The 16,185-nt window shown below is 38.0% G+C and overlaps 1 protein-coding gene and 1 long non-coding RNA gene across 4 annotated transcripts; one reads left to right on the forward strand and one right to left on the reverse strand.

The window, feature by feature from the left end:
* Window positions 1-4,062: 4,062 nt before the first annotated feature.
* Window positions 4,063-6,311, forward strand: LOC106418390 (60S ribosomal protein L3-1-like). Of its 3 annotated transcripts, none has more exons than XM_013859087.3 (6): window positions 4,063-4,217; window positions 4,303-4,394; window positions 4,868-4,978; window positions 5,055-5,359; window positions 5,438-5,847; window positions 5,922-6,311. In XM_013859087.3, exons 2-6 carry the CDS (start codon window positions 4,310-4,312, stop codon window positions 6,184-6,186), a joined length of 1,176 nt encoding a protein of 391 aa, XP_013714541.1. In that variant the 5' UTR covers window positions 4,063-4,217; window positions 4,303-4,309; the 3' UTR covers window positions 6,187-6,311. The 3 variants fall into 3 exon arrangements, with proteins under 3 accessions (XP_013714541.1, XP_022552206.1, XP_013714542.1); XM_022696485.2 differs by having other exon boundaries at window positions 4,159-4,217; window positions 4,303-4,388; XM_013859088.3 differs by lacking the exon at window positions 4,303-4,394 and having other exon boundaries at window positions 4,199-4,217.
* Window positions 6,312-7,395: 1,084 nt separating this feature from the next.
* On the reverse strand, window positions 7,396-13,886 carry LOC106416531. The gene is made up of 2 exons (XR_001283192.3): window positions 8,054-13,886; window positions 7,396-7,922 (listed from the first exon to the last, which is right to left on the reverse strand). It is a non-coding gene; the product is annotated as an uncharacterized LOC106416531 (long non-coding RNA).
* Between the last annotated feature and the right edge of the window lie 2,299 nt (window positions 13,887-16,185).

Genomic DNA, 16,185 nt, shown 5'->3' on the forward strand with positions numbered 1-16,185 from the left:
AAGTTTAGCCGTTTTCCATCCCCATTCCGTCCCCGTATATGTCCCCATATCCGTCCCAGTGCGACATAGATTTTATAAATTATTTTTAAAAATTTATACCAGTTAATTTAATATTTTAAAGATAAATTTAAAAAGTGGTATTAAACTCGTAGTAAAATTGAAATATCCACAATTAAAATTCCCCCAACCTTTATAAATTTCATAAGATATATTAAGAGATATTAAAAAAAATTCTATACAAATTATAATTTCTCTGAGTAAAAATCTATCAATAAGAAATCTGAGCTGATAAAAATATATTTTTGTCAATTGGATTGTATTGTGTAACGATTTGTATTTTGCACCGTAGAAATTTTTTGTCAACTTGCACCGTATAACTTAAGTATTATGCTTATACTTTTTACTTTTCTTAAATAATTATACGATGAAATCTTGTTCGATGTAGTACTGGCCCCGAGGGAAAGCGGTAGAAGCATTGACGTACGGCCTCAGGTTTATAAAAATAGTTTTCTGCCTTCAATATCGTAAAATATCTAAGTGGTTACGTGTCAGGGTGACTTTCTTATAATGCAGGTTAAAACCTCCGCAAATGCCAAAAAAAAAATGTTTTGGTTATTTGCAAAAAAATCGTTTAAGATATATTTTTTATATTTTTTTGTAATAAAGGAAATAAAATATTCTTTATAACTAGTGATAAAATTATTTTACTTAGTTTAAACAAAAAATTAATTATCTAATGCTAAAAGAGAGAAAAAACACACAAATTACAATCGCTAGTCTTCATCATCATCATACCATCATCTTCTTCTTCTTCCTATTAGGGATTCACCTCTAATTCATTAGTATTGATATAAATTTCTTTTTTACTATCATTATTTTTTTTCAAAACAAACTCATATTTCTCTTATTCATTGATTTCTCCAAGTTGTGATTTGAAAACTTTCAATCATCATGAAGGTGTGTTAAATGTTAACCAAATATAATCATATTTAGGTGTTAATTTTTATTCATTGTATCTTACTTTTATATAACGATATAATTTCTCACAAATATTTTTTTTTGTAGTTCAATGTATTCAAAACAAATAAAAAAATAAGATGCGATGTGCAGCTAAAGTAAGATCAAAGAATAAGCAAGAAGCACTAATAAATTCAATGGCTGATTGCATGTTAAGGTATGTAAAAAATCTTAACCTTCTACACTTGATGAATTCGTAGAGGAAGAGTAATAAAAGTTGAGAAGAAGCTAGTGGGTTTGATCATTATCAAAATGAAAACAACGGTGAACATGGCAATGAACATGAGTTTGACGAATGAGAATGAAGAGGATAAAGCATATGGTGTTAAGGAATATCAGATAGATGGAGATATAAATGGTCCTCGAGTTGGGAAAATTTAATAAAAGAATGAGAGATTTTATGGTTGAAAAAGGTCCAATGGCAAAACCTTCAATTGATTATCATTTTTCAATAGATTATTTAGTCAATTTTTTTCTCATTCGTCTTATATTAGAAAAAATAATGAATGGAGAGAAGTAAGATAGGCAAAGGTTACTTTACTCAAAAGTGAAAGAAAAAATCTTTTGTTTGTGTTGTAAGTTATTTATGCAACACAAACTTACGAATTTGTTGGCAACTATTGGGTCTGATGATAGGAGAAATGTCTCAAAACTGGTTAAGGAACATGAAAAAGATCACAAGAATCAAACAATTGATAAGCCTTTTCAAGAAGAGATCAACAAAGAGAAAAAAAAACACTGAAGAGATGTGTTGCTGAGTATAATTGCATTGGTAAAAAGTCTTGCTAAACAAAATGTTGCATTTCGTGGAAATAGTGATAAGATCCATGTGAATGGTAATGGGAATTTCTTGTGTATGATTGAAGTATTTGCAGATTTTGATTCAGTGATGAACGAACACGTTAGACGGATCTAAGCGTGAAACTCTCATTATCATTATCTCAATCACATGATTCAAATTGAGTTGATAGAGATGCTTGAGAATGAGATCAAACAAATGATCTTAAAGAAGATTCGATATGAAAAGTATTTTTCAGTTATTCTTGACAACACTCCTGATATCAGTCAACGGAAACAAATGTCCATGGTTATCTGATGTGTGGATATTTCCGAGACTTCTCCAAAGATTGAAAAAGTTTTTTTTTTTGACATTTTTGGAAGTTAAAGACAAAATAGGAGAAGTGCTTTTTGACACCCTTCAAGATGTGTTGCATAGTCTTGGGCTGAGTATAGATGACATTAGACGACAAGGTTATGATAATGAATCAACATGAAAGTGAAAGTTAAGGAGTACAAAAGAGGTTGCTTGAAATTAATCTCAGGGTTGTCTACCCACCATGTGGTTGTCAATAGACTAAATCTTGTATTTTCTAATATCGCTTCCTCATCTTTGATAGCAATATCATTTTTGGAATTATTCAATGCATCTATAATTTGTTTGCTTCTTCTACAAACAACTGTGAAGTTTTCAGAGAGATTGTGATTGGTGTTATAGTAAAACCATTATCACAAATTCGTTGGGAAAACTGCATCAAAAGTGTTAAACCAATACAATTTCATGCTCCATAAATACGAAACCTTTATTTTACTTGGCTGAAAACAGTGGAAATCCATGAATAAGAAGAGATGTTGAGTCTCTCGCAATAAGTGAATTTATGGAATTGGAAGCTTTGAGTTTTTGATTAGAATGGTTATTTGGTATGAGTTTTTGTATGTTGTTAACAAAGTAAGTAAGATTGTACAATTAGAAAAAAAAATATATATATATATGATATTGCTATTATTCAACTGAAACGTGGTATTTTTTTTTTAAAGACTATAGAGAAATAGGTTTCCAATAGGCAAAAATAGAAGCTGAACAGATTGCTTTTTTTTTTTTTTTTTTCAAAGCTGAACAGATTGCTATTGCTATCGAAATCGTTCATGTATTTTATGTAAAATCAAAACAATTCATTAATAAAAAGCAAATTTCATGATGAAAAACCTAGAAAAAATGACAAAGGTGTGACATTTACGGCAAAAAAATTTCAGAATCAACTACTTATCAAAATTGTGAATCAAAAGTTTGTTTTTTTTTCAATAAAATGTTGGATTAACTCTATAATTAAGAAAATAACTTTTGGATTTTTGTTTGATTCAAAGAAGTTAAAGTTGACAAATGATGATGAATTTATGGTTTATTGTGTTAACCTTCAAGTTTTTCTCAAACATCGTAATAATTGTGATATTGATAGTAATAAATTATTGTTGTGATATTGATAGTAATAAATTATTTATAGAGTTGAAACTTTTAAGAAGAAGTTGCTGAAGCTTGTTATTTATATATATGGACAATATTTCGCTTAATGATGACAAATTCCGTTTCAATTGCATTGGCTGAAAGAAAATTTTCCAAGTTAAAATTCATAGCAAAGAAAATTTTTTCAGTTAAAATTCATAGCAATCATATTGATTGGAAAAAATGGCTAAAAGATAAATGAGTTTGCAAAAATAATTATTTTTGGGAATAATGTATTTTCATATATTTTTTTTGAATATTTATATTTTTATTTAATATTGAATTCTTTTATATATTCAAGTTTTATTTAATAGTTATAAGAATGAGATAATACTAACTTTAAGAAGATAAACTATTCAGTATAACATTGTTTTATATCGACATCAATAAAAGTTAAGATATATACATAGATGGTGAAAGTTTACAGCACCAACGCAGGGTTCTCCGCATCTAATTGTTGAAAATATGTTTGTTCACTCGGTTAATTATAATCCAATATAATCTGAACCTAGAAAAAACGATTTAACCAAATATTAAAAAAACAAAAAAAGTAATAATCAAAGAGTCAGAAATCTCGTGTGGAAAAACGACGCTCATCACATCTGTAAGACGCTTGCTTTCGATATACTTTGGATTTCATCATTCTCCTCAAAAAAAATTGTTTAAAGAAAAAACCAAGGAAACTGAGTTATATAACTATGAAACAATAGATTAGAACAGAATCGATGTCAAGGAGAAGAAGACTGCGTTGATATATAGAAGATAAACGATTCGCCCTAGTTGCGGTGATATTGGGCTTTTATGGCCCATTTAGGGAAACTAGGTTACACATTAGCGCTTAGGGGTTATATATAAAAGGGTTACTATTATTTTGCTTACTTCATCACTTTGTCAGCAGCCGCAGGACACATCGAAGCTTAAGGTTTTTCTATCTTCCCTTATCTCTCCGTTGATTCGTTTTGTTCGTCGTTAAGATTTACAAATCTACGATTTGTATATACGAGTAGGGGAAGAATGTCTCACAGGAAGTTTGAGCACCCAAGACATGGATCACTTGGTTTCCTACCAAGGAAGAGAGCTAACCGTCCCAGAGGAAAGGGTCCGAGTCTTCTGTCTTGTTCAAATGCTTATATAGAGATTCGTTTGAAATGCGTTTTTAATGCATATGAAGTGGTTCTTAGACACTTTGGGTTACTTTTTGTATGTTAAAAATGGCCACACACTGTCATTTTTGAAGTTTGGTTTCAGTGTCTTTAAGTTTAGAATCAGTGTTACCGAAATGCTTACTTGGGTATCTTCAGAAAGAACGCAACTATGCTACTTTTGTGTGTCTTTGTCAAAATTTGAGTAAATTATTGAAATTCCTACTTGAGTGTCTTCAAAATTGATCACTGCTTCTTTGTTTTAGTGTTACAATTGATATTTCTTCAGATTTAGATTCAGTGTCTGCTATCTTAAGATATTATTTGTATTTCTATTTGAAATACTTTTCTGCTTCTCTTGTGAATGGATGCTTTGCTCTTATTTCTGTACTTACGATTAAGTTGTCTCTTTTGTTTTGTTAATTAACAGTGAAGGCCTTCCCTAAGGATGACCAAACCAAGCCTTGCAAGTTCACAGCCTTCATGGGATACAAGGCTGGTATGACCCACATTGTTAGAGATGTCGAGAAGCCCGGATCCAGTAAGTGCTTTTACTTTTATTTATTTTTTATTCACAGATTGATTAATCTAATGATTATCGATCTATGCTTGTGTAGAGCTTCACAAGAAGGAGACATGTGAGGCTGTTACCATCATTGAGACACCGGCTATGGTTGTTGTTGGAGTTGTTGCCTACGTCAAGACTCCCCGTGGCCTGAGGTCTTTGAACACTGTCTGGGCACAGCACTTGAGTGAAGAGGTCAGGAGAAGGTTCTACAAGAACTGGGCAAAGTCCAAGAAGAAGGCTTTCACCGGGTACGCCAAGCAGTATGAAACTGAAGAAGGCAAGAAGAGCCTCCGGTCTCAGCTTGAGAAGATGAAGAAATACGGAACTGTCATCCGTGTTCTGGCCCACACTCAAGTAACACCTAAACGAAAGTTTAAACTTGTTCAGCAGCTTGTTTAGTGCTTACAATGTTTCCTCTTTGCCTCTGTGCAGATCAGGAAGATGAAAGGATTGAAGCAGAAGAAATCACACCTGATGGAGATCCAGATCAACGGTGGTTCCATTGCCGACAAGGTCGACTTCGCCTACAGTTTCTTTGAGAAGCAGATCCCAATCGATGCTGTATTCCAGAAGGATGAGATGATTGATGTGATCGGTGTGACCAAGGGTAAAGGTTACGAAGGTGTAGTTACCCGTTGGGGCGTGACAAGGCTTCCACGTAAGACTCACAGGGGTCTACGTAAGGTTGCTTGTATTGGTGCGTGGCATCCAGCTAGAGTCTCTTACACCGTAGCCAGAGCTGGTCAGAACGGTTACCATCACCGTACCGAGCTGAACAAGAAGATTTACAGGTTGGGCAAGGTTGGTCAAGAGACGCACACAGCCATGACTGAATACGACAGGTGAGTAGATTTGTCTCTTTTACTCCTGTTCAAGTTATTATGTAACTGATGATGGTAATGTTTACTAATAATAGGACTGAGAAAGATGTGACCCCGATGGGAGGATTTGCACACTATGGTGTGGTGAAGGATGACTACTTGATGATTAAGGGATGCTGCATGGGTCCAAAGAAGAGGGTTGTGACCCTGAGACAGTCACTGCTTACTCAGACTTCCCGTCTTGCCATGGAGCAGATCAATCTCAAGTTCATCGACACTTCCTCAAAGATGGGTCATGGTAAATTCCAGACGACCCAGGAGAAGAACAAGTTTTACGGCCGTGCCGCTACCAAGGCTTAAATAAGTTTGTTTCTCTCGTATTAGCTCTTTCCCCCAAAAAGTGTTGAAAAATACTCTTTTGAACGATTCTCTGCAATTTTGTGTTTTAGTTATTTGGAGATTAAGACCATTATCATTCTGCGCCTCTTCTAATTGTCTCATTTTATCATTCTGATAGATAATTTTACGTAAATTGGTCTTTTTAAAAATTTGGAAAATCGGTATTAACCATCCTAAATCATAGAACTAAGTGATGCTCTGATATGTGCGAACTGAATTAGTAAATATGTTGTCTAAATGAAGATCCGTGTTTAGACAAATGAACACCAAACAAAAGGAGTAAATTAAACCCCCAACTTTTAAATTTTGTGCAAATTAAATTCTAGATGTCATTTTCTTCAAATCCCAGCGTTTTGAATCTGCAGCTCGAAACAAATAGTTGAAACTTGAAATCTGAAATATTATAGCCGCAATTATTTTTTTATAAATTATTTTTTTATAAATCTTGTCAATGTTCTTTTCAAACGATTTAGGAGAAGAAGAGAAATAATTGAAATTAATGTTTTATCCTCGATCTATGAAGAATACGTCAGTTCAGCTGAGATGTGCAGGTGAAATCAAACATTTCATAAACAAGATACAATTTTTATAGTAGATGTGCTTATGGTTCAATTTCTTTATATTGTTATGAATGCGTAGATCTGTTGAGATGTAGAATGAGTCGCATATTTTCAAGTTCTAGTTACAACTCATTCCGTTGATAGAAAAAAAAAAAACAGTTACAATTCAGTTACATATGGCTATGGAGAGAGCAGCAAACCAATAGGATGAGCGATTTTTTTTTTTTTTTTTAATCAAAATAGGATGAGCGATTAAGTTTCAATTTCTTATACTGCTCTCGTTGGTACGATATCACGTCCACAAAAATATTTTTTTCTTTACTTGATTGGTATGTTTTATGTTAGATTAGGATTGGAAAATCATAAATCTAGATTTTAGTTTTTTATGTCTAGAAAGTATTCTGTGAAATGCTTAACATAACGAATTTAAGTGCTTAGCATGTTAAGCCAATAAAAATTGATGTTTAAGATGATTTGTGGAACTGAACTTGTGCTAATACATATTTGCTTGTAATCAATCAAGATAAATTGACATTAGTTGCACAGTTAGTATAAATCATAAGATGTGGAAGTTTGTCTTTTTGTGTGGAATCAATACCTCCAGTGCTCCTGGGTGAAAAAAATAGATTACATAATAGATTAGACCAACATTTGGGCTATGTATGATATGCAACTACAAAATAACAATCTATACTTTAAAGTCAAAAGAGGAAACAAAAAATGTTACATATAGTACAACAAAAGAGGTCTTTGTATACAGATTTATAACTATGACATAGCTTCCATTGCTGTAACATCAACTGCAATGTTATTAATCGGACAATTGGTTGTGGACGGCTCACCTGCACCCACTTCACCAAACATGACATCACCAGAAGTCACCCCACTAGTCCTCGGAGATCCTGTCCACACGGAGCAATACCACGACGCCCCATCCACATATCACCCATCCCCACATCAACCGTCCACACACAACCCATCCACGCGCTAGCTATCCACACACCGTCTTCGTAGCAATCTGTTTCAGTTGATGGATCACACCAGTCCTGAGAGTATCCACACATACTAGGGCTGGTTTGTAGTCTTTCTTCTGATGATAATAAGCATGCTTTGTACTCGTTGTAGTTTTACCAACACCTAAACATTAATAGTCCACACAAGTTTCAATACTACCATTGTTATCGGAGCCTAACAAAGACTCATTATCAGATTCTTGGCCTTCTTATAATACGAACAAAGAAAGAAATCTAGTAAAGTTAAAGCTTTACCGCTTTGGGTTTCTTCTCCTTTGTATTATTTTGAGGTTCTTGTCTTTATTGCTTTTGTTCTTGTTGTTGTCTTTATCTTCTTTTCAAGTTTCTCCCTGACTTTAGCTTAAGAATAAACTTTGGAAATGGAGTATTATTTATAATCTACTCATAAAAGAAACTTGAAATTGTGAATTTTAGAAAGCTTAAGAATCCAGTAATATTTGAAATCTAAACATAAAAGAAAGCTTCAACTTTAAAAGCTTGAGAGGAAATTTTTACTCAATAATTGTAAAAGTAACTTTTTTGAATCGATGATTATTGAAAGGTAAGAACTTTTTAAACATGATTACGGAGATACTGACCTCCACGTCGGAGACTCTTGACTCCAATTATGAAGATCTCTCAAAGTAACCACATCCAGAGCCGGTCCCAAGCTTGTTAACTGTAACCTCTGCGTCGCCGTCATCGGTGGAGGTCCGGCAGGAGAGGCGCCACTGAAACTCTCGCTTAGGGAGGGTGACGAAGATGAAGATGACGTAACCTCCTCTCAACTTGTCGCAAGACATCATTGACGGGAGGGTAACGAAGATGAAGATGATCTCTCCATCCAACATATAGTGAAGAGAGAGGTTCTTGACCAGTACCTGAATCATGTTACTTTGAGGTTCTTCCACCAGAATCAGATTGGAGATAATGGTCGGTGCTTGAAATTGGAATGAGGTCTTAATTAGGGATGCTTTTCTCCCATCGATTGAGAAAAATGAGAGAGCAGTGGAGTTTCGGAGAAACTAGGGTTCTTGATTTTATTACATCGAAGATGAAAGGGGAAGAGTGGTTTGGGTTGGATTGGTTATTGTCTTTATTAAAATGGAACAGAGGAATCTTTAGCTGACCAAGTTTTTTCTTAGTTTGCTTTTAGTCTTGACAAGTGGAGTGTAGACAAATGGTATGACAGTAAAATAACATCCAAAATGTGTGTGATAAGTCCAATGTGACCTTTAGTGTAATTAGAAAATGGAAAAGTGTCTCTAGGTGTAAATTTTTTTTTATTTAAATAATAAAATTTAGTAAAAAACAATGAAACAAAGAGAAAGTTAGATAATTACAATCCTACCTAAGACTATCCACCCAAACCCAACAAAGACCCACAAAAATCGGATCTCTAATTATAGAAAAAGTTAGAATTCCCGAATACGTTTCCCCGGTAATACGGGAAAAGTTTCATTGTCTCTCACTCATTCTTTCTCTCGACCGTTTGCTTCTTGAAATTCTCATAACCCTAATAATGTTGAATCGAGTCGACCCGAAGACGAAAGAAGACTGGGCTAGTACTGTAGTGGATGAAACCGCTAGGGTCACATGTGAAACCGGAGAAGTAACTGGGGATGAGGTCGTAAACCGAAGCACCATCGAAAAATCTGTCGAACCGGAAACCGAGGAACTTCCCCCAGATGGAGAATCCGTTACAGATGAAAACGAAGAAAATTCTAGTGATAAAGAGGAAGAAAAGGAATCCAGAGAAGAAGAGAAGGAACCCGGAGAAGAAGACAAGGAACCCGGAGAAGAACAAAAGGAACCCGGAGAAGGAGTTGAATTGGAGTCCCGAAGAAATGACGAACAAGCTGAAGAGACGGGGGAGACCCAAGCGGCTCGACAACATCAAACTGAGTCGCATGCAGAGGTAAGTAACTACTAAGGAATATGTAGAACTTTTAAATCTTGGTGAATCATAACCCAATTCAACTGTATAACTGTGTAAAACGAAGTGAAATTTGGAGTAAGCGTAATACTGAGAAACAAAGAAATGTTTAGAGAACTTTGTAAAACTAAGTTGAACTTCAACTGTATTCATTGACAAAGTTTGTGAAAGTAAGAAAAGCTTCAACTTTATGATTGTATAACTAAGTAGAACTTTGTGAAACTTATTGTTGATGGTTGTACCATTTCGTACGTGATCCGGTTTTCACTTCACTGCAGCTTGAAGTTGACGAAGGCATGCAACCGCTGAAGTTGCACTTTCCTCCAAGCGAGTATCAAAAGGGTTTAAGGCTTTCAGGAAAATGTTACATCGACAAGGCGCTGACAAAAATACAATTGATCCTGAAACATAAGGAGGTGGACTGGTTCATAGAGCACCCATAGTTCCAACATTTCTTCCATATAAAAAACGAAAGCAGGAGTGGATGGGAATGTGAATTGCCGTTTTGCGTTCAGCTTCGATAGCGAAGAAGAATGAGTTATGGTTTATTGTTAATGGTGTCCCAATCCGATACCCTCTCAGAGAATTCAGACTCATATCTAGACTATACTGCCATGAGTATCCCCCGAACCATGAGAGGTTGGGTGGTACATCCATCATGAACAAGTACTTTGAAGGGAAAAAGGTTACATATGCTGACGTGGAGAAGCAGATGTTGGCAATGAAAGGAAAGCCAACTCAAAATCGTCAGAAGATGGCAGTTCTGTACTTCTTAGCCAGCATCCTCGTCGGAGGCCGAAAGAGTGGAGAGGGAGCATCACCTGTGGACAGTTTCTTCCTGACTGTTTTTGATGACCTCGATGCTTGCTTAACGTTCCCTTGGGGACGGTATGCATTTGAACAAAACTTGAAGGATGTATCTAGCTTCTTGGAGAAGTGCGAGGGGGTTGTGCCGACGAGTTGGGTATTTACAAGCTTTCCTGTTCCTTTGGAGGTATTCTCAAGCTCTTCATGTACTTAGGATAGTAAATACATTAATTTGTTAATGTTGTTGTTTGTTGTGTGTAGTTGTTGGCTTTTGAGGCAATTCCAAGCTTGAGGAACCATTTCCTAGAAACTGTGAAAACTGCAAACGCTGATTGCCCGCGGATGTACAAGATGCATTACAAACACATAGGTGGAACGAAGGCATACAGTCTGAATGCAATGAACGGGAAACTTGGTGAAATTAAGGTAATTAATGGTATATTCTGTTGTATGTGTATTCGAATTAAGCAGAAAATAAGTTTGTATTATTTGCACAAGATATTGAGAGTATCTTGATAGCAACAAGGCTGAGAAGGGACTTCTGGAAAGATGTCAGGTGGCCAGAAGAAGTCAGGTGGCCAGATGTCAGGTGGACAGAAGTTAGTTGGCCAGAAGAAGGCAGGAAAGAAGTCAGGTGGGCAGAAGAAGGCAGGTAAGAAGGCCAATAAGGGAAGCAAGTAAGAAGAAGGTGTGAAATCCTTATGTGGTTGTTTTAATAAATTGACAATTATGTATGACTGTGGTTTGCTGAAGACTTATGTTATTCCATGTTTTACTTTCAACTTCGTTTTACTTCGTGAAACTAGAGTAATTCGTGAATGCGTAAAGTACTTTCAACTTCGTAGAACTTCAATTTCGTATTGGTCTAACATATTGAAACTAGAGTAATTCGGGAATGCGTAAAGTGAGTGAAACTTTGTAATAGAGTGCTTTCAACTTCGTATAACTTCGATAAAGCAGGTGAAACTTTGTCAAAATTTCACTCTCGTATTGGTCTAACATAATGAAACTAGAGTAATTCGTGAATGCGTAAAGTGGGTGAAACTTTGTAATAGAGTACTTTCAACTTAGCATAACTTCGTGAAAGTAGTGGAAACTTTTACAAACTTTCACTTTCGTATTGGTCTAACTTAATGAAACTAGAGTAATTCGTGAATGCGTAAAGTGGGTGAAACTTTGTAATAGAGTACTTTCGACTTCGCATAACTTCGAGAAGGCAGTGGAAACTTTTACAAACTTTCACTATCGTATTGGTCTAACTTAATGAAACTAGAGTAATTCGTGAATGCGTAAAGTGGGTGAAAATTTGTAATAGAGTACTTTCAACTTCGCATAACTTCAAGAAAGCAGTGGAAAATTTTACAAACTTTCACTTTCGTATTGGTCTAACTTAGTGAAACTAGAGTAAGCTTATCCTTAAGCTCAGAAATCTCTGCAGCCATCTCATCCACACGCTTCTTTAACATTGCAACCTCTTCCTGGACACCGAAGACCCATAGTTGACGGAAATGGAAGCCATCATTCTACACATAAAACCAGAAAGTATCAAAATCTGCACATAAAACCCAAAAGAATACATTAATTACCTCAAAATTTATGCAAGTGAAGTATTTTGTCCCTGGTAAAGTATCAAAATCGGTTCGATACTTTGGATCCCGAGACACCTCGTTGATGATTCTCCCCCCGCAAGGGCAGCGGGTAGGAATCCCGCTCTCGACATCCGCCACAAACCCAAGCATGTCGTTGTGTGTCTTCAAGGCCTTCATCTGGCTGTGCTCCTTGTTTGGATGAGTCATGATTCTGGGGTGAGTTCTCCTGAGTTAGGAAGAAAGAATACGGTTCGAAAAAAAGGAAGAAAAGAAGGAGAGAGAAATTTGTAGAGAGAGAGAGATGTGGTTGAATAAATGGGACAACCTAAAAAATGGGTTTAAATACATATCTTCTTCGATTCCGCATCGATTTTGGGGAGACGGAAAATTAGAAAAACTGAGCGGGATGGATTCCCGTGTTTAAAGTTTCACATGGTTTGTAATTATACAAAAACCTTTAAAGTTTTACTTTTCTCTTTTTTGCAATTTTCTTAGTTTTACTGTACTTAGATGATAAATTTTATGGTTATACCAACTATATTCTGTATGCTACATACATTTCCCATGGGATCATGTAGAAATAAACTTGATCATGTGACATATAAAAGTTTTCTAATCCCGGAAGGTAATGTCTGACAAAAATATATATTATAGTAATGTATTTCCTTCTCAATGAATACAAAATGTGATGAGGAATTTTAAATTTTGCATTTAATATGATCCGGAATTTTAAATTCTGCATTGAAATCATTATCAAATGGATAAAGTATGAATAAGTAAGGCGATGCAAAGTTTAATCTAAATCATCAGTTACTCTAAATCATCAACAATATAACGAAGGGTTCACCAACTTTTACAATCATATAACACAGGTTTCACCAACGTGATGCAAAGTTGCAAAGTTTAATCTATATCATATAACGCAGGTTTCACCAACTTGTCAAAAGTTTTCTTGTGTTCCTTGAGACCCTTGAGCTCCTTGAGTTCATTGAGTTCCTTGTGGTCCTTCTGTCCCTTGTGATCCCCCCGACCAGTTGAACCACCGACCCAAATTCCTGTTTGGCACATACTTATTGGCACGAGGGCCACGTTCTCCAACCAAAGCAAACCTTTTTTCCTGAGTTCTTCCCTTTTTTTTGTGTACTCTGGCGGTAAGGGACACTGTTGGGGAAAAATATTCCATGAAGAGATTACTACAGCTTCCGGCTTCCAGGTTCCTGCCTCCAGGTTCCGGGTTCCTGCCCCCAGGCCTTGGTCCCTTCCCTCGGGTATGGGTCCCCGCCTCCAGCCTCCGGCTTCCAGGCCGAGTGATTTATCCTGCCTTAGGATAAAGGGAAATCGTCCTTTAATAAGATAACCAGCTTGGACAAGAGAGAATCTCCCTAAATCCGAGAGAAAGATGAAGTATTCCAATACATATGACCTCCCTTAAAGAAAAAGGGAAATAATCTATTATCTAAGGATATAATGAATATTTCCAAATCCAAAGAGGGAGGCACGACCTCCACTATAAAGATAGGTTTCTAAACCTAAAGAAGAGGTCCACGACGTCCACGACCAGAGTTCATCAAGTCCACAGCCGCCAAGGTAATATTCCAGACTTAGAAGACCCTCTTCTTCGACACGCCTATGACAGGCTGATCCCGGCGATTACTATCAACAAGATGAAGTTACATGGTCACAGCAGCACATCTACAACTCTCCTTCTTGGTTCAGGCCACGATCTCCAGCTCATCAGCAGGGTCCCTCCATGCTCACTGAAGCACATCGACACATCATGCTCACTGCAGCATATCGACGGGTCTACAATCTGTTCCGGCCATGCGCCCCCTAGAACAGATGACTCCTATCACCTGCAGAGCTGCGTGCTCCCAGAGCCCCATGCTCCCAAGGCTACGTGCCCATTAGGACATGTGCCCACTAGAGCCCCGTGCTCCCTAGGCCACATGCCTCCATTAGGCTATGCGCCTCCATCATGCCACGTGCCTCCATCAGGCTCCGCGCCCATCTAGGCTCTGTGCCTCCATATACATGAACTACGAACGACTTGATCCATCACTGAAGGGTACGTAGGCAATCCCCACTGAAGGATGCCTCTATAAACCCAAACACCTTCCACGATTCCACACCTAGACGCTCAGGGACCGCCCCTAATGGTCAGAACCATCTACTACAGATCAGGAGGCACCCAAGGACCGACCCTGGTAGTCGGAACGATCGATCATAGATCAAGAAGACCCTGGGATCTTCACTATCGGTAGGCGGCCCCCGCCTAACGACCAATCTCCCCTGCTGCTACTAAGGCACCGATGACATATACTGGCCCATACCCATATGGCAGTATCCTAAGAGCAGGATCTCCTAGTTTATCAACTATCGAAACAGGAGAATACACTAAACAACGCGTCTCCTTCCTCCTATCATTCCGTAGAGCTGAGCACGGATCGCCTGTACACAAAAATACCCTAACAGTTTGGCGCTACAGGTAGGGGCAGTTTTAAACTATGTGATAATGTGATAGACGGAAGAGACATTACATCTATTCCTGCAAAATCTCTTAACCCCAGCCACCTAGGGGCAAGAAACAACTTCTTCTCACCAGATCCATGGTTCACCCGGCTGGAAACACCTCTCCAAGGGAGGATAGCACCAGGCTAACATCAGTATCAAGATCCAATAAGGGAATTACCTACTAGTTCCTGCTACTCCCTGCCGGTTCCGGGTTCCAACCTCAAGGCCGACCTCTACAATCTTTGGTTCCTGCTGGTTCCGGGTCTTAACTATATATCAAGCCTCTAGCCCTTTGGGCCCAATGTGAGCAGTCATCACCAACATCAATATCAGCGGGTAGTCAACTGGCAGCAACATAGCAAGCCCTAGACGCCATCAATGCTTCCAGACAGGAGGAGTTAGAAGAAGAGCTCCTGGAAATACTGAAGGCATACCATGCAACCACTAAGAGGTAACTGGAGAACCACCTTTCTCTTTAGGTTCTAGAATCTAAGTGGTAGTGGAATCCTAGATAAGCCTAATAGCTAGGTTGATAGAACGCCTTTGAGTACTCGTCGAATTCCATTGGAGTTTTTCCGCAAAGAAACCCTGCCTAAGTGCCGAGAACACTGCTGCTCTACCTCCTGCAAAGGAGCCAGGGAAAATGCTAATACTACATCAAGGAGTGCTGGTCTTCATACCCTCTACTCATTTGGAGCAAATGGGAGTAAAAGAAGTCGGAGAACACATGTTCCCGCTACTATTCATCCAAAAGGAAAAGCCAAACCTCTAGGTTCCAGGTTCCAGGTTCTAGGTTCCGGATCCCAGCTTCTGGGTTCCGGGTTCCAGCTTCCAGGTTCCGGATCCCAGCTTCCAGGTTCCGGATCCAGGGTTCTGACCACCTTACTACCGCTTTTCCTGGCCATGTACCCTGATATACCTCTGAGGAAGACATGACCACGAGGAAAGCAGGGGCAGATGAGCTAAGCGTTAACCCACAGGGCTACACGCATCAACAACTCCCATCAACATGCCCGTGGCAAAAGAGATTCAAGACGAGGCGATGAGTCATCGAACAACGTCCAGAAAACGCTGAGAGTGGCTCACCCCAGGGGAAGCAGAGAGAAGCCTGGCCATCAAAAGACATCATGAAACGCTGAGAGTGGCTCACCCAAGCGGGGGCAGAAAGCAGCTAGAACGAGTCATCGAACGACGCCTGCAAAGAAGGAAATCCAAGGAATATGAGAAAATCAATATTCGTGGATGATCAATCATCTCCTGATACGTGATAGAATACGCCAACCCCTGCTATCCAAACAACGGATTCCGACTCCAAACCCAGCTCAATCCCTGCCTATGGACCAATCTGGGTCCAATATCACATGAGACCATGTCAACCCATACTCTCCAAGCCCAGGGACGGAGAAGTATTGTTGCTTTACCTGAAAGAACAGAAGCACACTGGGAGTGCCGTCCTGGTGCAAAGAGCAAACATATTGCTCCATACGCCAGAGATACAAAGGTCATTGGCAAGGCAGACGGAGAAGGTCACCAGCATCCGGGAA

The sequence above is a fragment of the Brassica napus genome, chromosome C2 (assembly GCF_020379485.1).
Source record: "Brassica napus cultivar Da-Ae chromosome C2, Da-Ae, whole genome shotgun sequence".
In the NCBI taxonomy this organism is placed as follows: Eukaryota; Viridiplantae; Streptophyta; class Magnoliopsida; order Brassicales; family Brassicaceae; genus Brassica; species Brassica napus.

Bases quoted from the DNA above. Each gene is read 5' to 3' on its own strand.
- LOC106418390 (XM_013859087.3), top strand. From the start codon at position 4,310: ATGTCTCACAGGAAGTTTGAGCACCCAAGACATGGATCACTTGGTTTC. The intron at 4,395-4,867 runs GTCCGAGTCTTC...GTTAATTAACAG, and splicing joins TAACCGTCCCAGAGGAAAGG to TGAAGGCCTTCCCTAAGGAT. The intron at 5,848-5,921 runs GTGAGTAGATTT...TACTAATAATAG, and splicing joins GCCATGACTGAATACGACAG to GACTGAGAAAGATGTGACCC.